This window comes from Schistocerca gregaria, chromosome 3 (assembly GCF_023897955.1).
Source record: "Schistocerca gregaria isolate iqSchGreg1 chromosome 3, iqSchGreg1.2, whole genome shotgun sequence".
NCBI lineage: Eukaryota > Metazoa > Arthropoda > Insecta > Orthoptera > Acrididae > Schistocerca > Schistocerca gregaria.
This window is the reverse complement of record NC_064922.1, coordinates 157,286,488-157,312,679: the sequence shown is the minus strand read 5'-3', so window position 1 is coordinate 157,312,679 and position 26,192 is coordinate 157,286,488. Positions and strand designations below refer to the sequence as shown.

At 39.4% G+C, this 26,192-nt stretch overlaps 1 protein-coding gene across 1 annotated transcript in view; it reads right to left on the bottom strand.

Moving 5' to 3' along the window:
* LOC126355291 (epidermal growth factor receptor substrate 15 homolog) overlaps window positions 1–26,192 on the bottom strand; it is a 143,384-nt gene that overhangs the window by 33,669 nt on the left and 83,523 nt on the right. Inside the window, exons 5-6 of the mRNA XM_050005581.1 lie at window positions 15,840–15,934; window positions 2,782–2,886 (exon numbers count right to left, since the gene is read on the bottom strand). Coding sequence (XP_049861538.1) covers window positions 2,782–2,886; window positions 15,840–15,934 — 200 coding nt within the window. The remainder of the gene's footprint in view (window positions 1–2,781; window positions 2,887–15,839; window positions 15,935–26,192) is intronic.

Here is a 26,192-nt window from a genome sequence, read left to right as displayed (position 1 = left end):
TTGCCTTGCAAATGAAGTTCAAATATCTTATACAACTGTAAAGCCTAATAAACTGTCTACGATTCCTCAAAAGAGATATCTTTCAATAGCTGCTTCACAACCAGAGCCATCTGGGTCCTTCCTCCCACCACTAGCTTCTCTGAACTTACACATATGGTTGTTACCCTTACAGCATAATCGTCCTGGCCTCAATGTCAAGTAACCCACCATCCCTGCACCCTCCTCTCAACGATTTCCCCTGCATCTGTCCTGTCATCTCCTCTCAATTCAGTGTGACTATGTGTGCCACTTCCCCCAGCCATTATGATCGTGCCTGCCCATTTACCTGCCACTTCTCCATGCTGCATTCCTAGCTGGCAAACTGGCCACCTCCCTCCAAGCCACTAGCTGCCCATACCTAGTCTCTCGACCTGCCTCCCATCTGCCTCTCCCTTATTCACATCAACTGACACTAATCCCACCACAATCAGGCCATCTGCCAATAAATAGCATTGGCACTGTCAATCTAGCAGGCACAGTATACAGGTATAGAAGTGTCTTAGTGCTGCAATGTTAGTGCTGCCGCCAGTTGTCTGTGAGTGGTTGCACATTGACATCGAACGTAATTGGTGGTCACATTAACATGACTGAACCGTGTATAAGAGTGTGCATTACTGCTGTGGCTCTGGCTCCAATGTGCAGGCAAGCAACATCTGTGGTGGTCTGGTGAATATGTCATCTCCTGAGACCAACAAAGGAGGAAGCATTCAGATGTGCAGATTTGTTGTCCGCATACCTTGCTCTTACATCATGTACCTTTTGTAGGGCATAAATTGGTCCAGAAAAGCTCTGCAGATTTTGAATCTGATTACACCACCAGTAAAGACAAACCTGGATTTTGTACATATGTTTCCGAGGCAGTTTTCACTGGCCATCTGAAATGAACTTGGCTTAAAATTTTGAAGAGATAAATCCAAGGGCACTTTGCTTGTTTGCAGCAAGAGTCATATCCAAGGTTGCATTTTTCTTTTATAAGGTCTAACTCTGCACTTGAATACTGCCAAATCCCTGTTTTAATAAATTATGCTTTGACAGTGTTGTGGACAGGCTTAATTGCATGCTAGTGCTATTGAAATTGTGCCAAAAACCATTGACTTGGAGCTAAGACATGCAAAAAATTAACAATTTACACTTGTTTTTCACCTTTTATCAATTTTTCTTCTTTATTCATTTCTCTCCTTATAATATACAGGTCTATAATCAATATTTTACATTTTACATCTATTTGGCTCATTTTATGTAAAATTGACCATTGAATTACAGAGAGTATTTACATAGGCACTAGCCTACATAATTTCACCCCGTCCTCCACACAATACACATTTTGAAATATATTTAGGAATAAAATCTCAGCACTTTAATTTTCAGGTGTCATATTTTTAACTTTTGTTCATCCTCAGGGAAACCAAAATATTAATAATACAAAATCATTCTCCACATCATGAACACTAGTAGTATAGATTCCTATAGTGACTATCTTGAAATAAGCACAATGGTTTTAAAATCTGGATAACAATGAGCAAATGATTCGGATTATCATCTAACAATATTATCTGCAGGTGAACATTGCTGAGGATGTGTGTACACTCACTTAATTGAGTGACTGGCAACTCACTCTCACACTACCAAATTTTTCTATCACTTTTCTCATAACTATTTGATCACAAAACCATATAAATTAGCCCTACAGATTTAACCCTTCTGTCCTTCCTCTCTGTTAGCTACTGTTGCACACCAATACCTGCCCCAATTCACTCATTCTGTACTCACACCTTCTTCTTCACTGTCTCCTTCTTTCTCTGTTCTATCCTCCCCTCCAGAACCACACCTCCACTTTGTGCCACAAGAAACTCTTTCTGCCTGTTCCCAGAAGAGTGACCTGGTACTCAGTTCCTATCCTATCCTCTTGTTACCTCTCCTGCCCAGCTATCAACCACTCTTCCCTCCCGTCTTTCCTCCTCTAAGTCATACTGACACAACCCCTCACACTAGTTGAGCTGCAGCACTGCTACAATGTAGCTTTCTCTCTCTCTCTCTCTCTCTCTCTCTCTCTCTCACTCACTCACTCACACACTCACACCCACACCCACACCCACACACACACACACACACACACACACACACACACACACACACACACACACAAACATGTGTATGTGGGGGGGGGGGGGTTCCGGATAAGTTAATTCTGGAGGAGGTCATCGTCCTAAAGCTTAGCAATGTCCTCATGTTTTGTCTATGTGACTATTAATCGGTCAACATTTCAATGGATGAAGAGCTGTTACATTTAGTCCTTTCCATAGTTGCACTTTGTGCTAATATGTTTCAACATATAAAGTACCTATTACTAATATAGTAACTATAATAAAACCACTGTGGCACTCAACTATGAAAAGTAGCTGTCCTTCCCAAGACACATTTTGATTTGCATCTTCAGCAGCAACACTTATCACCATTATTGTTACTAATAAATAAATGGGTAAAAATATGGAAAATATATTACTAATGAAACTATTGCTCTCAACACTAAATATAAACAATCTGCATTATACTAAAGTTAAGTAACACTCCCAATTTGATGTTTGCAACATGCAGAATGCTACGCTCACTCCATAGATATCCCCACTCTATGGGGTCCATCAAAAATGTAATAAATATTCTGGTATAAGTGATGATAGCAAACAATGACAGATATCCAGGGACATTAATAACAGTTGCTGCTTTTTAATAATACATTCTTACCTGATTATAAAGAGCACTACTGGCTGCAGATCTTTCTGCCAAGTGATGATTTTCTTTCTTTGCTGCATTTAACTGGTTCTCCAGTGATGTAATTTTTTCTTCATACTGAAGGAGAAAGAAGTGAGGCTTTTGAGCCTGTTCATTCCTTGTGAACAAAATGTTGATGATCTGTTTAACCCAAATATTACTCAGGTAGTTTACACTATGTTAGAATTAAAGTTTTAGGAACGCATTAACTGTAATGTAAACATCTTCCTCTTCAACGTATATCTCTCAGTAGATCACAGAGGAGGCATTTTTCTTAAGGGGAGTAAACGAAGAAAGGAGACTATTATAAGAAAAGAGAAAGAGAAAAACAAAATTTGTTGGATGTGTAGTCAGGCACAACATCTTCATTATTAATAATCTTGAAAGGAAAGGGCTGGGAAAGAAAGAAAGATAATGGCATAGGATGTGCAGTTACATGGAACTGAAACAAACAGCCAATTACAGAACAGAGTAATTGCAGCAACAAGGCATTAGCCTATAGAATATGTATGTTGTTGGTATACCAAAGAAAATAAAAAGATCTGGGATGTGAGGTCATATAAAACTATTGAATTAAAAGATTTCAGGAGGATTGACCCTCAGCGGCCGAACTTCCCCGAATGGAGGAATCCCGGCCCACAATGACATACCCTCATTTCTATTTTAGGAGGATTGAGAAATACAGGTATGAAGTGAACTGTGCTGGCAAGAATCAGGTCATGTACATAGTATTTAGCATACTGTAGTAGCAAATATATTTATGTAAAAAAGAAGTCTGAACATGTCCTGAAGGCCCAATGATATCGACCAGCTGCCATGTCATCCTCAGCCCTTAGGTGTCACCCGATGCGGATATAGAGGGGCATATGGTCAGCACACTGCACTCCTGGCCATTGTCAGTTTATATGACTGGAGCAAACATACAATAGTAAATACTGTCACACTACAGTGAAATCTCACAGAAAGTTTACTGAATATTGTGATGAAACATTGTCTCTAAATTAGGTATCCTGAAATCAAGAGCAAGGCACTTCATTATAGAAGCACTACTGTAATGTACTTCAGAATTACTGCTTCACATCTGATGTACATATTTAATTTTCTTTTATTTGGTTTTTTGTTCTTTGCTGTTTATCATTGATTTGCCTAATTATTTCCAATACAGCTTATTTCATTTTGTAGCATTTTTTTTCTCTTTTTTTATATCTTTAAACAGGTAACACGAATTTAACAACACATCTTCAGCACACATTTTGGATTTGTTATTAGTTACACTGATAGTAACTTTCACCCATACAGAAGTGTAAAATCAGTAGTGATGACAAACTCATACAGAAATGAAGCTCTATAAATTAACCCCTTGACAAAGCTCAAGGATACTCAGAGCTTTAATTTTTACAAAAACTTAAAAGCCCAGGAATACTTGTCTATATTGACAATATTCTGTTCAGAAACTTAAACCCTGCAGAAAATCATTGCATCTAGTTAGTTACAAACGTGGTCACAACAGAGCACAAGAGAACATTAAAATGCTACTTTGCTCGGTTCCACAGCTACCTGATGCCCTCTGTTGGCTAGCTGAAGTCAAGGTTAGACGCGAAGAGATAATAGTTGCCATTTGCTCACACTGTTAAAGGCATTATAATGTCGCTGGTTTTTCTCTTCGTTTTTTCATTATAAAAAGTGATGAAGAGATTGATATGGAATTTAGAGGGTCAGAAAGTGACACTTCCGACACTGAGAGTGTTAGTGAAGTAACGACAGATCAAGAAAGTGATTCAAGTGACGTTAGTTTTTCCAGAATCTGAAAATGATATGAAATACATTGACTGCAGAATTGCCTCCCACACCTCCAAGATTTCTCTTTACTGGAATGCCTTCAGACTTCACACAAAATGACTCTTCAAATGTGATGGAATAAGTAAGAAAAATAATTAATGATGACAATATTATGAAAAGAATAGATTGCTAGTCACCATAATGTTGAGTCACAAACAGGCACAACAGAAAGACTGCTAAACAAGTAAGCTTTCGGCCAATAGGTCTTCTTTTGAATTAGACATCATACACACACATGTTCACACAAACCCAACTCACATATACATGACCACTGTCTCTTGCTGAAAAGGCATACTGCGAGCAACAGTGCATGATGGGAGGAGCAATCTGGGTGGTGTTAAGGAGGAAGCTGGGGAAGGGAGGGGGGGAGGGTAGTGGGGTTGGGGTGGGGGATGGTAAAGTGCTCCATGTGGAGGCATACAGGGATGAGGTGGGAAGAGGGTAGGGCAGCTAGCTGGAGTCAGGAACTTAGATGGAGGTTGGGGGCCAGAAAAGTAGAGAATGTAGAAAGTGGGTGTGTGAGTTGGTGGAACAGAAGGCTGTGCAGTGATGGACTGGGAACAGAGAAGGGGTGAAGGACAGTGATTAATGAAAGTTGATGCCAGGTGGGATACGGGAATGTAGGCTATACTGCAGGGAGAACTCCCACCTGCGCAATTCAGAAATGCTGGTGTTGTTAGGAAGGACCCAGATAGAACCTGCTGTGAAGCAGTTATTGAAATGAAGAACACTTGATTGGGCTGTGTACTCAGCAGCTGGATGGTCCAGCTGTTTCTTGGCCACAGTTTGTCAGTGGCGATACACGCAGACAGACTGCTTGTTGGTTGTCACGCCCACATAGAAAGCAGCACAGTAGTTGCAGCTTAGCATGAGGATCATGACTGATCCCACAGATAGCCCTGTCTTTGATGAGATAGATGATGCTTGTGACTGGACTTAAGTAGATGGTGGTGGGAGGACACATGCGACAGGTCTTGTATCTACGTCTATTACAGGAATATGAGCCATGAGGCAAGGAGATGGGAGCAGAGGTTGGGTGGAGATGGACAAGGATATTGTGTAACTTTGAAGGATAGAAGATTACCACTATGAGAGGGGTGGGAAGAATAATGGGTAAGACATTTCTCATCTCAGGGCCCGACAAAAGGTAGTCGAAACCCTGACGGAGAATGTGTTTTGCTCCAGTCCTCCAGTCCTGGGGGGTACTGAGTCATGAGGGGAAAGCTCCTCTGTGGCCTGATGGTGTGACTTTTGGAGGTGGTGGGTGACTGGACATACAAGGCACAAGAGATCTGTTTCTGTACAAGGCGGGGAGGGTAATTACAGTCTGTGAAGGCCTCAGTGAGGCCCTTTGAATATTTTGATTCTCTACAGGTGCAACAACAACAGGTGGCTAGGCTGTATGGAAGGGACTTCTTGATATGGAATGGATGGCAGCTGTCAGAATGGAGGTATTTCTGGTGGTTAGTAGGTTTGACATGGACGGAGGTACTCATGCAGCCATCTTTGAGGTGGAGGTCAACATCTAAAAAGGTGGCTTGTTGGGTTGAGTAGGACCTGGTAAAGCAAATGGGGGAGAAGTTGTCGAGGTTCTGGAGTAATGTGGATATGGTGTCCTCACCCATGATCCAGTTCACAAAGGTGTCATCAATCAATCTGAACCAGTTGAGGGGTTTGGGAATATGGGTGGTTAGTAAGGATTCTTCTAAAAGGTCCATGAATAGTTGGCGCAGGAGGGTGCCAAGTGGGTGCCCATTGCTGTACATTGGATTTGTTTATAGGTGATGCCTCCACTTCAAAGGAGAAATAATTAGGAGTGGGATGTGACTGGTCATGGTGACCAGGAAGGAGGTTGTTGGTTTGGAATCCATTGGGTGTTGGGAAAGGTAGTACTCAGTAATGGCAAGACCATGGGCATTAGGGATATTAGTGTAAAGGGAGCTGACATCAACAGTTACAAGCAGGGCACCATGTGGTAAAGGAACAGGAACTGTGGAGAGTCAGTAGAGGAAATGGTTGGTGCATTTTATATAGGAAGGTAGACTGCAGGTAATAAGCTGAAGGTGTTGGTCTGGATGAGCAGAGATTCTCTCAGTTGGGACACAGTAACTGGTCACAATGACGCATCCTGGGTCGTTGGGTTTATGGACTTTAGGAAGCATGCAGAAGGTAGCAGTGTGAGGAGTGGTAGGGGTTCAGAGAGAAAGAGATTCTGGGGAGAGGTACTGGGATGGGGCTAAGGATTTGAGGAGAGATTGGAGATCCTGCTAGATTTCTAGAATGGGGTCACTGTGGCACAGATTGTAGCTAGAAAAATCTGACATCTGGCAGAGTCCTTCTGTCAAATAATCCTTGCTGTTCAAAACCTTGGAGATGGAGCCCTTGTCAGCAGTCAGGACCAGTTTTTAGGTGATGGATTGCGATTCTTCCTGTGGATGTAAGGTTTGCTTGCATGTTGAGGGATTTGCGGAATAATAATGAAGGAAGGTTAGAGGTTAAGAAATTTAAGGAAGTTAACAGGGGGTAATTTGGGAGAAGTGGGGGTGGATCACAGCTGGCTGGAGAGTGGACTAAGTCAGACAGGGCTCAAATCTGATTGGTAGGGTTGGTGGCAAAAAAGTGTTTCCACTGCAGGGAACATCAGGAGGAGAGAAGCTCTTTAACAAGTGCAGCATGATTGAATTTGGGAGTTGGGCAAAAGATAAGGCCTTTGGAAAGGACTGATACTTATATGGGACTAAGGCTTTTGGAGGAAAGGTTCATGACTGTGTCCTTAAAATGCCAAAATGTGGGAAAATCATGAAAAGAGTAGAAATGATAAAGTATAGGGAAACAAGGTAAAACCTGAGGGAGTGAGCCCATAGTGAAAGGTGAAATCAAACTGAAATTGAAATAAAAACATAATGAGATCAAAGACAAAAATAGATATAAAGACTATAATATGAACTGCAGGTCAATGGATTAATATTTACAAAAAAGATGGACAGCAGATGAGACCAGATTAGGTGAGGTTAGTATGTGCAAACTGGAATCAGAGACGAGAAACAGAGGGAGGTGGGGAGGTGTTGGTAGGATGAAATACAAGCTTGCGTGTAGAAGGAAGGTACAGATGATGAGTTAGTCAATACTGTAGTCACCGAGACCAACAGATATGCTCAAGGAAAGAACACTGCTGTTAAGAAGAACCCAGTGATGAAATAAGAATCTTCTTTAGTAAAATACTGTAGTAAGTAGTGTAAAGAAACCAATTACAAAGAAGTATAAAGAAACCACACTACCAGATGTATTGGTCTAAACATCCACTACTTGCAACTCTAGTATTTTGCTAGTTAGCTAAAGATGATTTTTGATACTAAAGAAGTACTTTCATTTTTTTTTAGACAAATCAAGATATGACCCTGCTAGCCATCCACAGCCAAAGCTAAACAAAACCTGGTCCGTTTTAGAACAGCTCAAAAATAAATTCAAAATTCTTTGTACTCCATACATGAAAGTCTTATGTAAATGGAGATTAGGTTGGGTTCAGTATCTATCACTAAAGAGAGCAAGATTTGGAATAAAGACATACATGTTGTGTGAGTGCAAGTCTGTCTAGGTAAGATTTATGATTATATATAGCTAAATGCACAACATTTGTTCGGTCCTAGACACCTCAAATAGTACTGACCCAAACAAAATCTCTCCTGAACAAATGCTACTGCCTTACAATTGATAATTTTTACACCTTTCTCCAACTCGCAGATGTCATTACTGCTAAGAAAACTGACGATCTAGACTGCATGATCTCGAAAAGATCTGCCACCAAACTTCCACAGTATGAAACTCAAGAAGAGATATATCGTTGCTTTTCACAGGGGTAAAGTTACAGGAATGAGATTTACAGATAAGTATGACATGTTTATTTTGAGCACTATCCACAATGCAGACATGAAAAATGTAAATAAGAGGGGTAAACAAATAATAAAACCAGCAGCAGTCAGATCATATAATGACACAATGGGAGGAGGGGATAAAGTTGACCAGCACATAGCACACAATTCAGTAATACAGAAAAGAGTGGAAAAATATAACGAAAAACGTTTTTTCATTTCCTTAAACTGGCTCTCTCAAATTCATTCAGATTGCACAAGAAATATGGAGAAACAAAGAATGCTCTCGATTCTCATGTAGCAGTGACTGAGAAGATGACAGGAAAACATCATAGGAAGGAATTCTCTTTGAAAGTAGCCCGTCATCCATCGAAGACCACCAATCCTATTCATCTAACTGACTGTCATTTCCCATTGTTCATCTCATCTACTTCAAAGAATCATAGTACTACGAAAATATTTAGGATATGCAGCTGAGTTCAGGGTGCAAATGGGAATGTTCCAATAAAAAATTGGAAATTTTTGCACACACTTTTACACAAAAAATGTTAAGGGAATTAAAATAGAACAAACAGAGGAATTTCTAGGGAATATCTAGCAGAGAGTAAGCCTTACTTCTATACTGTCAATGAACGTAGATCCAAGATTGAAGAAAATTAAATCATTATAAAAATATGTACATGTATTACAGAAAGAATAACAAGATGGTGATGTGCACATTTATACTAGAAATAACATTTAGTATGGAAAAACTGATTGGCCAGATGCAAGGGTACTCATACAACAGTTTGCAAGGTGGGAGGTGGAGCCAAGACCTGTGGGCATGGAGTACTTTTAATATTTTGGAAGATGAATGGCAACTTATAATTACCATCAAAAAAGTTCCAATTCCAGTCCTGTTAAAACCTGCATAATACTGACTTTTAAATCATTTTCCTGAAAGAAAAACACCTAGCTACACTATATTTTTTTCCTTTCCCTGATAGCTAGGGGGAGCCAGGTCTGCCCTTTCTGTGGCTATGGGCACCCTTGGTCAGACGAATTTGTTGTGGAGAAGGGTTTTGAATCAGTGGTAGTAAGGATAAAGTTAGGCATAAATACCTTACAAGCAAACCTGCTCAAGGGATACACTTCGATTTTGATTGGCTTTGAATATGTTGTTGTATAGAGAAAACTAAGACACGTTTTATTATGTGGGACAGGTTCTTTGCTAAATCTTCTCCAGCTATTATTTAGTCTTTCATTTTGGCATTTGATGAATAGCAAAACAAATAGCATCATTAATGCAAAGTTCAATCATATATAACTGATTCATAAATGATTGATTCATATATGATTGATTCCAAAAACGCACCTGTCGCAAATAAGCTAGAAATATCTGTATATCAAAGTACGCATGCCCAATATGTATTCGCTTCAAGACAATTGTCATGTTGGGTTGTTTAATATGTCTTTCCTGGTAAACATATTCTAAATGTATATTCTACATATATTGTTCCATATTTTTTTCTTTTAATTTTATGAAATATAAAATACCTTGCATTGCATTTGTGTTTTCTTTTTACACTTGGTGTACTTTTTGTTTTCAGGTAGTAATTTTTTCAAAATTAAATATGTTATATTTGAAATTGTTTGCACTTTACTGTAAATCTGGACAATAATGAGGAACTGCAGAATTGTCTAGGTGACAAAAATGCTGAATACAATTTGATTTTGTGCACCAAGCACATTGAACAGTTGCAATACCATTTCATCATATATGATTGAATTTGGTATTAGTGATGTTATAATTATGCTATTAGTCAAATGTCGAAATGAAAAACAAAATAGTAGGGGGGAATGAGGACTTTCATAAAAAATGGCTTTTAACAAATCTGGGTGTACTGTTCAGGGTTGTCGCAAGTTTCCTCAAGTGAAATTCCCTGATATCCAGACAAGTTTTAGAATTTTTTCCTGACAAATTTTGGGATCTCAAGGGTAGATAAAGATGTACATTGACAAAAAAGTAAGGACTTCTGTATTTCTAAATGTGTGAGCAAAAATCTTATGTACTAACATCAACATCTTGTGTAATGAACAGCTTTTAGATGGAGAAATCAAGCCAAATGGTATATATGTTTCATTTTATTTCAATAAACTGAAACACATTTGGTGACAAAAACATGCACTTTGTTGGAGTCACAAGACAGATTTAAAATACCTTCACTGCTTTCAGAAATAATCTCAGAAAACAGTAGGCTTCTTGAAAGAAATGTATAGGGTGGGGAAGAGTTGTATAAACCAACACTGCAGGTGACCATGAATAAAATGTTGTTTCTACTATGTTCATTATTGCTGGTTATTATGCACTGTGTTATGTCTATTATTCTACAGGTATTTTGTGATTTTTCTTTCAAGTATTACATGAGTACATACTGTACAAACTGCCAGCGACTGTCACAATTTTCTTCTTGTTATCGTCCATACTTTCTAATATATAAACTACTTTTGCAATGCAAAAATGTATTAGAATAAATAAAACATCTATAAAATGCTGCACTGTACAAAGTACTTGTGATGAGACAATCGCAATTCCTGAAATCCATCGGCCGTGGCCTCTGGCCTGCCGAGGAGCATCATAGTCTTGGGTCCATGGATAAACCATGAAAATCTGCCACATTACGCCACACACAGACAGTCCCAGACTGTGGGCAGAATGGCCCATACATTTGTGGGAAACTATGGGCTTCAGATTGGCAAGCCCGATCCGTTAGAGATACCCACAGAAATGGCCTGCAGGTTTGTCCCATCATGGAAGTCCACTCGTTTGGCCAGCTATTGATATGTCACAGACACCATGTTTATGAAACGAGAATGCGGTGATCACCCACGCAACATATAACTTGCACAAATACTCTGAGAATCAATACTAATGAGGATAGGTAGCAATTCATCATAAAGATGATTGCTGAGCCACAGACCAACACATAGTAAAAACAGTCGCACTCTCACACCTAAATTTTTGGCTTTAGCCTTTGTCAGAAAATAGAGTGCACACACATTCACACACTCACTCAAGACACATGACCGTTGTCTGCGGGCGCTGCATCAACAAGCTCTGAGAATCACATCCGAACAAACCACTCCTTATGCCATTCTGCCTCTCATCTGCAGCTGCTAGACCAGCAGCAAATAGTTGTGGCAGCACTGACTGCAAGCTGATGGGAGGGTGGGAAGGGGAGAAGCAGTAAAAATGAGAGAGTGAGGAAGCAGTATACATACTCAGCTGCATCCAGCCAGCAATGAAGCATGACATCTCAGCAAACAAACAATTTCATGCTACTGAGACAAGATTTTTCCAGTGTTTACTTTTTTTCACATTTCCATGATATTTCCCTGATACATTTGAGATTCCCTGATTTCAGAACTTGTGGCAACCCTGCTGTTGTAATGTGGATTAAAAACTATAGAAACTTTATCAGAAGAGTTTTTTTTATCTGTTACCGTCTAAGTGGCATTCATTCAGAAATATTAAAGACAGTTTTTTCATGTGGGTGTTTCACCCTTTCAATGGCTGACAGGCATGCGTAATAAAACTATGTGTGTCTTATTTTTCTCTACACTACGACATATTCAAAGTCAACTGAAATTCAAGTATATGACTAGGGTAGGTTTATTTGTTAGTAATGTCAGGCTGGGTTCCATTAGAACCATTATGTTCAGTGACTATAATAAATCATTCAAAAACGAATGAAGTCAGCAATTGTCGTGATTCAATCTGACTGCTAAACAGCAACCTCAGTTTGAATTAAGTTATAAGGGGCAGTCACGTGAAAATGAGACAGATGGGAAAAAGTAAGTAAACTGTTTATTATTTCAAAAATTATTGCCATAATTTTTAACAACCCTCTCCCACTGTGAGAGAAAATCATCAATGCCTTCATGGAAAAATGAGGGTGCCTATGGAAGCTAGATTGTACCCAAACATGCACCTCTTTGTCCAAAGCAAATCAATGGTCATGAATGTCTTCCTTCAGGGCTCCAAAAACATGGAAATTACATGGGAAGAGATCGGCACTGTATGGAGGATGTGTAAGGGCTTCCCAGAGAAACTCCTGTAGCACAGTCAAAATAACCATGGCAAAATGTAGGCAGGACCACATGTTGCCAAGGTTGTTCAGAGTACAATACCATAAGTTCGATGTTATTCAGCAATATGGACAACTTCAGCTGAAGAGTCGGACGAGGCCAATGCCCAAGTTTGGACCTTGGGGTCAGACGCTAATCAGACAAAAAGGACCCTAATGAGCAAGTGCGTATATGAGGTAGCACACAGGGGACATTCAAACCCAAACTTGTGTGAGAGATCTTAGATCTTTCTGACAGCTGGCAATGCTGAGCTCCCCCCCATGTATTGACATCATTGACAGTTCAAGTGTGGTTGCACATGGTGAGCTGGGTGAGTACAAGTAAGTCATCTCCCTGCCCATGATGTTTGTAGCCTCTCAGCATCACTTTCCTTCCTCATCTACTTTTGCTCAATAGGCAAGTCGGCTTTCCTGCTCCAACAGTCATTTGATGTATGTCAGAGAGAACTGCCCATACATTGACACCACGCCAGTTTGTACATGGTATCAGGCTCTCTGCTTCCACTCCCTTTCACAGTAGATTGACCTCCTTTTCAAGTTTACCCTCTTTTGGGGTTCAGCTCCCTGGCTTTGTGGCTGAACAACCACTGTCAGCTAGCATCATGCTGACAGTACGGTTTTGTATTGTTGTTACGCATGTGGAGATACCAAATGCATCAGATGGTTTTCCTCTAATCATGCATGTTTCTGCAGTCTTTCATTTGTTCTCTATCATCCCCGCTTCGCCATTGTGCATTTACTGTCAGTTTCATTTTTTAAGTGTTTAAGTTCCTTTTTATCTGCTTCTTATTTTTTCCCTTCATCATCTAAATTCAGAATCCCCTGTGCTACTGGGCCTCATCTTTATGCCTATTTGATCCTCTGCTGCCTTCATTATTTCATCTCCAAAGATATCCTTTTTTGTTCTGTTGTATTGCTTTTCCATGTTTTGTTCACTTGTTGCCTAATGCTCCCTTTTAAACTCACAACTATCTCTGGTTCTTTCAATTTATCCAAGTCCCACTTTCTTAATTTCTTACATCTTTCCGCAATTTCTTCAGTTTTAATCTACATCTATGGCCAATAAATTATACAGAGCCCACATCAGCCATTTGAAATGTTTTGCAATTTAAAATCTAGTTCCAAAACCTCTGGCTTACCAATATTTAACCAATCTGAAACCTCCCAATGTCTCCCTATCTCTTCCTTATATAGAACCTTCTTGGAAAATTCTCAGACTAACTGTAGCAATGATTAAATCATACTATGTGCAAAATTCTACAAGGGGGTTTCCCATTTCATTCCTTTCCCCCAGTCTATTCCCAGTCCAGTCCCCCATCACCTTAAAATTTTAACCTCTTGGTGCTACTTCCACATACCACATACGCAAATGACTAGCAACACTTTACTGTTCAGAAACCACACACGAAAACATCGGAAACAATGAAACTTTGAGTCAGGAGTTGAGGGCTTTTCAGACAGTCTAATGGTTAGGTAACTACTCACAAAAGGCCTGGTATGAAACAAATATTTTAGTAATGACATATTGATTCGATGGGGTTGAGATTTTGGTGGACCACTTACAGTCTACACGGACAGGCCATTAAGGTTACAACATATTTCATTTACAATAATTGCTTTTTTGTAAAAAATTAATATTTTAGGAAATGTATATTTGCACAATTCATTTGATACGAACAATGTATTCTGTATATGTTCTTAAGACAATTATGTTTGTAAAGGAGAGGTAACACAATGAGTGGAGTTATTCAACATTACAATACATGGGACAGTGCTGATTATCAAATATTACTTACTAATATGAACACTGAGATATTAAAAACACATCAACTTATTATTTTTAATAAAATTACGATGAATAGTTAAGCATTAAGATAATGAGATCTACAGTCAAATACCGATAAGTATAACACAAACAGTTCCTGCTGAATACCCTAGGTACTTCCAGAAGAATCTGTATCCTTCTGATGATACACTACATAATAACACATTTCCGCACAACTATGAGAAATGGGACTTATGAATTACAGCATTAAAAATCAGTCATTCTGTAACTCTATTTCTTCTTCTCCAACTTTTATTGCTCAGGCTTATCATTATCATTTTTTTCTTTCTTCCGTAAGTTTTCATCTTCGTTATTTTACATTTCCTCTGGATACTCAACAAACTTAAAATTCTTGTTGTTAAACTCATTCTAATTTGAGGTTAATTTTCTTTTCCCTGGCTCAACAGCAATTTCACCATTTTCTCCCCTCCCTCCTTATCATGACCCAATTCTTTTTCATCCACTTCAACATTAATCTCTTAACCCAGATGACTACCCATTACATGAACAGGTCCATTGCCATGTATTAAGCTGAATGTAACTGTTGAGCATATAGAGCCAGCCTTCAGGACACAAAATGGCACTTCTATGCCCTGACAACATTCCGAAGCTTTCACCAGTACAATATTAATATCATCCACCCTATGCTTTAACTCCAAGAAGATTCTGTTTCACAGCAAGTGACTGATTCCCTCAGAAGCCATGTTCAGTTATCTCTTCAAGATCACAGACACTCACTGAGAAACTGATGTCTTCCCATCTCCAATTTTCAGTTGTGGTATCCAGAAATGTCCCGCATAAATACTGACTGTTATCCTCTGTAGAAAATACAGTCAACAAGCTCTGATTCAAAGATGTATTTATTTTCACAGCTTGTGTGCAGAACTAATGGAACCATACACACTGTCTTGCCTTCAGCAATCACTGTGACCAAGTAACAAAAGAGTACACGGTCACAGTTCATTTGCTGCTGGACAACATTTCTTTAATAGAGTGGCACATGATGCAAAGCTGGGATGTACAGACTTGTTAGTACTGCAGAATTCAAACCCCTCACTATGACTACTTAAGGGCTGGGCGAGGGGGAGGGGAGGGGGAGGGGGAACAGAAGCTTACATAATTAGTTCATATTTATTTCATAAATATTCACTTTATTTAACAAAGACAATAACAACACGGAATGAAAAACAGGAGAGGGGGGGGGCCGGGAGTGGGGGTAGGAGGACTGCCACCAGATCAACAGCAGGCCACAGTCTGTGCAACCCTATGTAAAGCATATCCATGCAAATATTTTTAAGAACAAATTAAATCAATTATAAATGAAAATTGTTTTAATTGCTATTATTATTGCTACTATATGTGCATTCTTACTGTTTGTGTGATAAGATTAATCTTCTCATTTTTTTCGTCTTGCAAGGCCTTCAGCTGTGCTCGAACATGAATCAGCTCATTGCTCATTCTGTCTCCTGTTGACAGCCAGAGAAATTATCTTGAAATAATCAATAAATAATTTTACTTTATTTTATTTTATTAAGTTAATCTATCTTTCCCAGTGTTTACTGTTTCCACAGTTTGGCAAATTTATTTTAACTTTGTGGCTAGATTCTTCCTGTCACCACAGTCATCACTTAACCTAAAGCAGGGAACTCTTGAGCATTGTATTTTCTGAGCTGAAAATTGGGGACGAGACCAACTTTTGGCAAAACAAGTATGAAAAGCTGCCTAAGAAACACACTTAGGCTGACCAATTTAGCAGATGCATGATCGCTAATGTGCCATGTGGATTTGATCTGGTTCTGCCTCTTTGACCTCATAATGAATAAAATAACCTCAGTCTACATCTTTATGTCATGATAAAGCATCAATTGCTTTTCCCCCCACAAATAACAGAATGGTTTATCAAAGCCTAAATATCTTGACAGAGGTTATTTTTCATTATAACAGAGGTTATTCTAATTATTATGAGGTCAAAGAGGCAGAACCAGATCAAATCCACATACCATATTAACGATCATGGGTCCGCTACATCAGCCAGCCTAAGTGTGGTTTTTATGCAGCTTTCCACACTTGTTTTGGCAAAAGCTGGCCTCATCTCCAATCTCCAACTCAGAAAATATGGTTTACAAAAAAATTGTTCTTACTGTCATATTCAACACACCTCCAAAATATTGCACATTATCACCTGCCATATTAAAACTAGAGGTAGAAATTATTTGTGTTTCCATTTTCACATCTGTATGTTGTCCATTTTGTGTTTAATTGGTTCTTCTTCTTTTTCTTTACAATAGTTTCTCACAATGGTATTTCTGGTTGCTTTGTGTGCTCTAACCAGTAGTACTCACTCTGTGAGACAAACCTCAACAACATGATATGACACTGACTCAGCCTATGAGAACTAGATCTGCAGAAGTAATGCATATTTTGAGATATAGGGAAATAATAACTCTTATCAATGTGGTCTATTTACAGGTAAGTTCATTGCTAAGAGGTTACTAATTCATTTTTATGCTTTGCTAGGTCTTGTGACTAAGTTACTAAATAGTTCCATTAGTTCTCCATGATTCTGACTGTGTAGGAATTGCAGCTACAGATGCTTGTTTCTGTGCTGTGTAATGATGACCATTTTAAAGCTTACCAGTTTTACTGAATTAATGGAGTGATGAATTATGTCTATTATAGATTCCAAAGATCAGCTTTGTGAACTAGTTTAACATCAATTCACAAAATATTCAGTTTTACAAGCATGCATTTGCAGATATACACGAAGTGAACAGTGAATTAAAGTATCATATTGTGTGAGATGACTGCTGTGTGGATGCTACTGGTCACATAGTGTGGAAGATACATTAGTGGGAAATGCTTGCCTCAGGTGAACCACAATTACAAAATATAATGTTGCAACTGTAGGCACAATTATTTAGCGCAAGCCAAGACAGTCCATTAACATGTAAAGTCTGAATCCCATCAATACAATCTGCTACATGTTTCCACACAAAATACGATGACACTAGCCTATACCAGTTTGTGCAGTTGAGTGAAGTTTGGATGGTTTCATGCACTGACAAAATTGCCAATTACAGTATGTGCACCCAAACCCCCATTTATGTCAACTACAGCCTTTGTATCTCTCAAACCTAGCCATTTGGCCAGCAGGACCCAGAGAGGGGATCAATGGTTATATTACCATGCACATAATGGTCACTGGTGAACAGCAGATGATAATTTTGAAACATCCTGTACTGCATTACGAACATTGGAGGATCCACCAGGTGTGTCATGATTCATAGAAGATCCAGCTCATCTACACCACAGCCTATTTGTTTGAGCTCTCTGCATCAATATTTTTGTAACTAGCTCATTGCTTCACACTATCCCCCATTTACTGAAACAAGCATGGATTAGTCAATGTAGTTACCCTGCACAAACCCCACATGATTACTCTCTGTGGTGTCCATTGAGGGACACTTTTATCTTCAACAATACTGAAGTATTTGTTTAGGCTAAAGAGTTGGTCAGCTGAGAACACGTTCCTTTCCATTAACATATTCCAGCAGACAATGTTTATTTGTGCCCTTCCATATTACACCCAGAAGACAAATTGAGTTGTTTTATAGGAAAGCAATGGCAGTGTTCACAGGACAGGCACAGCTCTCCTTATGATATGTTTATCAAACTTCATGATACCTTTCAGAGACATGTGAAATTAGCTGTGTAGTTCTCCATTCAGTTGTAAAGGAATTCTCCGTAAAAAAAAAATCATGTCCTCACATTCACCTTTCCAAGGTCATTTCATTTGAAAATTAGGTGCCCCTTCTATACGAGGACTATGCCTAAAGTTTTTAGCAGCCCGTAAACCGAAAGGCGGGGGACAATGGGGTTGTTTTCATTCAAAAGAGTGATGTTTTTCGACCTAGGGACATGCACGCGCAGCCTCTGGCTAGCTGTGATCACCCCACAGCACGGTAAGAATGCACAGGCAGTGCTGAGTCAGAGACGGTGCAGAATTGAGCTGTTGCGCCGCGACTTTCACGCCATGACTTTTTATGATCATAAAAAGAGTTTAAGTGCTGAAGAAAGCCATTCTTCTGTGCTGCATGTTTTTGGTAAAGCTTCCCCTTCTAGTGCCACAGTTGTAATTTGGTTTCGCGAGTTTTAGAGTGGTCGGCAGTCAAATGAAGATGAACATCGTCCTGGTCGGCCAGCAACAGCTGTGACTCCTGAAAGTATTGATGCTGTGAGGAAAATGATCAAAGAAGATCCACATCTTACATTTTGCGACGTTGAAGGGACCCTAAATATTGGATCAACAGCAGCACAGACCATCGTTCATAGTCACTTAGGCCTTACTAAGAGATGAGCTCGTTGGGTGGCACATTCCCTGACAGAAAGCCAAAAGGAGGCGAAAGTGGACTGGTGTCGTTTCATGCTCGAAAAATTCAACGGAGGGAAGTCCCAAGACACCTACAATATCGTCACAGGTGATGAAACGTGGGTCTACCATTATGACCCTGAAACAAAGAGACAGTCTTCTGTGTGGTGCTTTCCAGGGGAGGAACCACCCACAAAAGTTTGATGAAGTCGGAGCTTTTTTCACAAAGATCGGGCATCTCACCTCTGTGACCTTGGGACCCATCGTACAGTCAATTCTGAATGGTACATGAATGATTGTCTTCCAAAAGTCATCGCCACATGGAAGTCACAGCGTCCAAAGTCCAAGAGTGGGCACCTTCTGCTGCATCACGACAATGCATCTGAGCACAGGGTTGCCAGACCGATGGACTTTCTGGATACCAAAAAAGTCCAAGTGTTACCCCATCCTCCCTGTTCATCTGACCTGGCCCCCTGTGACTTCTTTCTGTTCCCTAAGACTAAGGAAAAAATTTGAGGACAGCGGTTTTCATCAGATGAAGAGGCCATTGTAGTGTACGAGAGTGCACTAAGTGATACCCCAAAAAAAGCTTGGACTGACACATTTTCTAAGTGGTTTCAGAGAGAATGGAAAATTTATACATGCTAATGGAGAGTTATTTGAAAAGTTGTAAACGGTTTTTTGGCAAATAAATTTTTTCACACATTCTGCTAAAAACTTTCGGCATAGCCCTATTATGACTCCAGAGAGAGGAAAACACAGAGATGGTAGAGCACTTGCCCGCAAAAGGTCCCGAATTTGAGTCTTGACCTGGCACACAGTTTTAATCTGCCAGAAAGTTTCATATCAACGCACACGCTGCTGCACAGTGAAAATCTCATTCTGATCACTGTTTATAAAGGCACCATTACTGTGTTGAAAAACATTGTCATGTATCTGTCACACTAAAGTGTAGTGCTGCATACAAGAAAAGTTACTTGGCCTGCCATAATGAAACAACTTGCTTTTTGAAGTCTGCTCATACCTCTATAGTATTTCTCCCTGAAATTTACTTGATGTTCATATAAAAAAACTGTATTATGTTTTATGTTAAAAAATAACTTAGATTATAACCAGAAATTAAAAGTGCATTTATTTTCCTCTTAAAATCCTTTCGCTGATCTACAGGAAATATTTATTTTCTGATAGTCAAGCAAGCAAGAAAATAAATGCAAAGGAGAGTGGAGCAAAAACATGCATAACATTCAAAGTTTATGATAATACTGGCACAGACAACCACGCTACAACTGTAATAATTCTTATACCTAAACCTTCCCCCCCCCCCCCCCCCCCCCCACCTTAAAACCATGGACCTTGCCGCTGGTGGGGAGGCTTGCGTGCCTCAGCGATACAGATAGCCGTACCGTAGGTGCAACCACAACAGAGGGGTATCTGTTGAGAGGCCAGACAAACGTGTGGTTCCTGAAGAGGGGCAGCAGCCTTTTCAGTAGTTGCAGGGGCAACAGTCTGGATGATTGACTGATCTGGCCTTGTAACAATAACCAAAACAGCCTTGCTGTGCTGGTACTGCGAACGGCTGAAAGCAAGGGGAAACTACAGCCGTAATTTTTCCCGAGGGCATGCAGCTTTACTGTATGATTAAATGATGATGGCATCCTCTTGGGTAAAATATTCCAGAGGTAAAATAGTCCCCCATTCGGATCTCCGGGCGGAGACTACTCAAGAGGATGTCGTTATCAGGAGAAAGAAAACTGGCGTTCTACGGGTCGGAGCGTGGAATGTCAGATCCCTTAATCGGCCAGGTAGGTTAAAAAATTTAAAAAGGCAAATGGATAGGTTAAAGTTAGATATAGTGGGAATTAGTGAAGTTCGGTGGCAGGAGGAACAAGACTTCTAGTCAGGTGACTACAGGGTTATAAACACAAAATCAAATAGGGGTAATGCAGGAGTAGGTTTAATAATGAATAGGAAAATAGGAATGCTGGTAAGCTACTACAAACAACATAGTGAACGCATTATTGTGGCCAAGATAGATACGAAGCCCACACCTACTACAGTAGTACAAGTTTATATGCCAACTAGCTCTGCAGATGACGAAGAAATTGAAGAAATGTATGATCAAATAAAAGGAATTATTCAGATAGTGAAGGGTGATGAAAATTTAATAGTCATGGGTGACTGGAATTCGGTAGTAAGAAAAGGGAGAGAAGGAAACGTAGTAGGTGAATATGGACTGGGGGCAAAGAAATAAAGAGGAAGCCGCCTGGTAGAATTTTGCACAGAGCACAACTTAATCATAGGTAACACTTGGTTCAAGAATCACAAAAGAAGGCTGTATACATGGAAGAAGCCTGGAGAGGTTTCAGATAGATTATATAATGGTACGACAGAGATTTAGGAACCAGGTTTTAAATTGTAAGACATTTCCAGGGGCAGATGTGGACTCTGACCACAATCTGTTGGTTATGACCTGTAGATAAAAACTGAAGAAACTGCAAAAAGGTGGGAATTTAAGGAGATGGGACCTGGATAAACTAAAAGAACCAGAGGTTGTACGGAGTTTCAAGGAGAGCATAAGGGAACAATTGACAGGAATGGGGGAAAGAAATACAATAGAAGAAGAATGGGTAGCTTTGAGGGATGAAGTAGTGAAGGCAGCAGAGGATCAAGTAGGTAGAAAGACGAGGGCTAGTAGAAATCCTTGGGTAACAGAAGAAATATTGAATTTAATTGATGAAAGGAGAAAATATAAAAATGCAGTAAATGAAGCAGGCAAAAAGGAATACAAACGTCTCAAAAATGACATTGACAGGAAGTGCAAAATGGCTAAGCAGGGATGGCTAGAGGACAAATGTAAGGATGTAGAGGCTTATCTCACTAGGGGTAAGATAGATACTGCCTACAGGAAAATTAAAGAGACCTTTGGAGAAAAGAGGACCATTTGTATGGATATTAAGAGCTCATATGGAAGCCCAGTTCTAACCAAAGAAGGGAAAGCAGAAAGGTGGAAGGAGTATATGGAGGGTCTATACAAGGGCGATGTACTTAAGGACAATATTATGGAAATGGAAGAGGATGTAGATGAAGATGAAATGGGAGATACGATACTGCGTGAAGGGTTTGACAGAGCACTGAAAGACCTGAGTCGAAACAAGGCCCCCAGAGTAGACAACATTCCATTGGAACTACTGACGGCCTTGGGAGAGCCAGTCCTGACAAAACTCTACCATCTGATGAGCAAGATGTATGAGACAGGCGAAATACCCTCAGACTTCAAGAAGAATATAATAATTCCAATCCCAAAGAAAGCAGGTGTTGACAGATGTGAAAATTGCCGAACTATCAGTTTAATAAGTCACAGCTGCAAAATACTAACGCGAGTTCTTTACAGACGAATGGAAAAACTAATAGAAGCCGACCTCGGGGAAGATCAGTTTGGATTCCGTAGAAACGCTGGAACACGTGAGGCAATACTGGCCCTACGACTTATCTTAGAAGCTAGATTAAGGAAGGGCAAACCTACGTTTCTAGCATTTGTAGACTTAGAGAAAGCTTTTGACAATGTTGACTGGAATACTCTCTTTCAAATTCTGAAGGTGGCAGGGGTAAAATACAGGGAGTGAAAGGCTATTTACAATTTGTACAGAAACCAGATGGCAGTTATAAGAGTCGAGGGACATGAAAGGGAAGCAGTGGTTGGGAAGGGAGTGAGACAGGGCTGTAGTCTATCCCTGATTTTATTCAATCTGTATATTGAGCAAGCAGTAAAGGAAACAAAAGAAAAATTCGGAGTAGGCATTAAAGTCCATGGAGAAGAAATAAAAACTTTGAGGTTCGCCGATGACATCGTAATTCTGTCAGAGACAGCAAAGGACTTGGAAGAGCAGTTGAATGGAATGGACAGTGTCTTGAGAGGAGTATATAAGATGAACATCAACAAAAGCAAAATGAGGATAATGGAATGTAGTCGAATTAAGTCGGGTGATGCTGAGGGAATTAGATTAGGAAGTGAGGCACTTAAAGTAGTAAAGGAGTTTTGCTATTTGGGGAGCAAAATAATTGATGATGGTCGAAGTAGAGAGGATATAAAATGTAGACTGGCAATGGCAAGGAAAGCGTTTCTGAAGAAGAGAAGTTTGTTAACATCGAGTATAGATTTAAGTGTCAGGAAGTCATTTCTGAAAGTATTTGTATGGAGTGTAGCCATGTACGGAAGTGAATCATGGACGATAAATAGTTTGGACAAGAAGAGAATAGAAGCTTTCGAAATGTGGTGCTACAGAAGAATGCTGAAGATTAGATGGGTAGATCACATAACTAATGAGGAAGTATTGAATCGGATTGGGGAGAAGAGGAGTTTGTGGCACAACTTGACCAGAAGAAGGGATCGGTTGGTAGGACATGTTCTGAGACATCAAGGGATCACTAATTTAGTATTGGAGGGCAGTGTGGAGGGTAAAAATCGTAGAGGGAGACCAAGAGATGACTACACTAAGCAGATTCAGAAGGATGTAGGTTGCAGTAGGTACTGGGAGATGAAGAAGCTTGCACAGGATAGAGTAGCATGGAGAGCTGCATCAAACCAGTTTCAGGACTGAAGACCACAACAACAACAACCTAAACCTTCAGATCTTAGACACTCATATCGGTGCCAAACATTGTATGTCAATAGGGTATCAACCAAAACTCTGATTTAGTTCATACTATGTGCTGTCATGCAGCAGAATGGGCTTAAACGTTAATTACAAGTAACATCTGAACTATCACAGCACAAGAAAAGCTTTCCATGTGTAATCAGTATGTGTGGATTCCCTAGGTGAGTTGACAGAGTGATAGGTTGTTGTTGTTGTTGTTGTTGTTGTTGTTGTTGTTACAATGGTCCTGTGTTCAAACCCCTCTCCAGACAATTTTTTTAACTGTTTCAGTGTGAAACTGTTATATTCCTGACATGTAAAGAGACTTTTTATTGTTTGTAGAAATGTTCTTTGGGCACTCTGATTTTGCTTCAGTAGTTGAAAGTAGCAAACCTATAAGAGTACATTAGTATAAAAAGGTAGGGTGTTCTGTCAGACATGTGCTAAAGAACAGGCACCACACGTGATGTTGCATAGTGACTGTTGTGTACGTACAACTGAAATAACTGAAGGTGAGAGAAAGTGTGCAGCATTCCTACTGGACATAAATGATCAATGGACTGCACGGAATGTCACACCAGAGGAAACATTAAATATCAACGAGCGCACACCAGGTGGAGTGGAATGGTTTGTTTGTGACCAAGTGAATGGACTAGAGTCAACATAATTGATATCATCACCAGAAGCATCCTCAAGTCATGGAAATGATGAAATACCAAAAAAGGAGAAAGGGATAGTGTTTTCCTCGAGAAACAAGAAAATCAAAACGCTCAACTATTGGCTTAATGTCAAAAAACAGCCAAAGCCAACCCAAACATTTCCCCATCGCACAATGTCTGCAATGAAAATCAGCTTTTGCACTAGATGTCCTGCATGTGTATGACGTATGAATGAAAATGGCAATGGGAAAGTGGAGAGTTAATGTCTGTGAAGAAGAAGTACAAGCATATTACAATGCATGTAATGGAGACCTACAAACAACGCCACCAGGAAGGTAAACATATTCACTATATAGACGTCAAATAGTGGGCAAAAACAAATGCAAGACAGTTAAATTTCCCAAGATTTGACACCAGTGACAGTTGGGTCTTGTACTGGAAGTGTAAAAATTATATTGTAAGCTGTAAAATCAAATCTTTTGTTACAGTGAAAATGTACCACAACAGAAACCACATCCAGAAAATGGTAGATGACTAGCAAGCAGCAACTCATGCATTCTGGACAGCCTACACAGATGCAAATATTTACAATGTCAACGAAAGTGAATTCCACAAGGGGAAGTCTGTGGACCGCACTCTTGCAAATAGAGATTCTAAAGATATTGCAAAGGTTGTACAGTTCATTCATGTGACAACCCATATGTACACGGTTATTCCATTGCTTTCACAAATGGGCAAACTTGCTCCAAAGCAAGAGCCTTGTTCTTTGAGTACTTATACACATCAATCCATGTTCCCAGCACCAAATTTACTCATCTACCCTTACTCCTCCTGCACTTCTACGATAAGTGGTAATGGAACAAATCAGTGGTCGGAAACTTCTGCTAATACTGGATTCTTATGGTCCCCTTAGACCTAGTGTTCTTCATGATGTGCAAATACAAAATAACCTACCAGAAGACAATGTCACAATTCAGACAATTCCAGCAAATACAAGCTCCAGTTTTCAATCCTTTGATCTTCATTTCTTCAGAATGTACAAGCATATGACTCATAAAATATCTGATGCTGCTCCAGATTCTTCAGAAGAGATAAATCTGCAGCAACATAATAATCTTCTTAAGCTGCGGCACCCCCACATGCAATAAGTTGCATTCTCCATGTTTCTTTAATTCTCACCACCACAGATGGATGTAGTGGCTAAGCTCGTCGACAAAACCAGATTTTTTGAAACTTCTACAAAGTTCTGTTTCAGACACAAGCTTTCATTCTCCAATTCACAGTACAAAAGTAATTTGCTTCACACACTTCTTCATATGCAACCATGATTGTGAAGTCTCTGTTCCTGAATGAATGACACTGTGTGTGTGTGTGTGTGTGTGTGTGTGTGTGTGTGTGTGTGTGTGTGTGTGTGTGTAAATCTTATTTATTTTTTGTTTAGTATTACTGATCTTAGTTTTGTTATTATTATTATTATTATTATTATTACTATTATTATTATTATATTACTTCCACACATATGACACAATTATTTCTTTATTTTTCTGTTCTGATCACATATTTTGTGAAACTACAAGTGTATTCTTCTGTATATTTACTACTTTCAATGAACCAAAGTGAAAGCATACTGCCAAGATGACACTGCTGTAAACTCAAAATAGCCTTTTCACATGTGACAAACATGTTGTCCTATATAACACTTTCACGCATATTGGGATTTGAATTTATCTTCTTCTTCTTTTACATATACTTTCATTTACAAGATAACGAATTGTTTTAAAAAACACTTTACATGTTAAGCTCTTCACTAAGAATTTTTTTAAATGGGTCTCTGTATTTTGTGAGTGCCTCCAAACTGAGTTTGTTAATGCTTGCCTATGCCATTTAGTTTAGTTTTTTGTGAAACAGATGCATTACATTTATACATTTATTAAATAGAAGGAAATCAGAAAACATTGAATGCAATAAGGAGCTAAATTACACAAAAGAGAGGAATAATAATAATAATAATAGATATGGATGAGCTACAGATTACATTGGAAGACCTAAAAAACAAAACTGA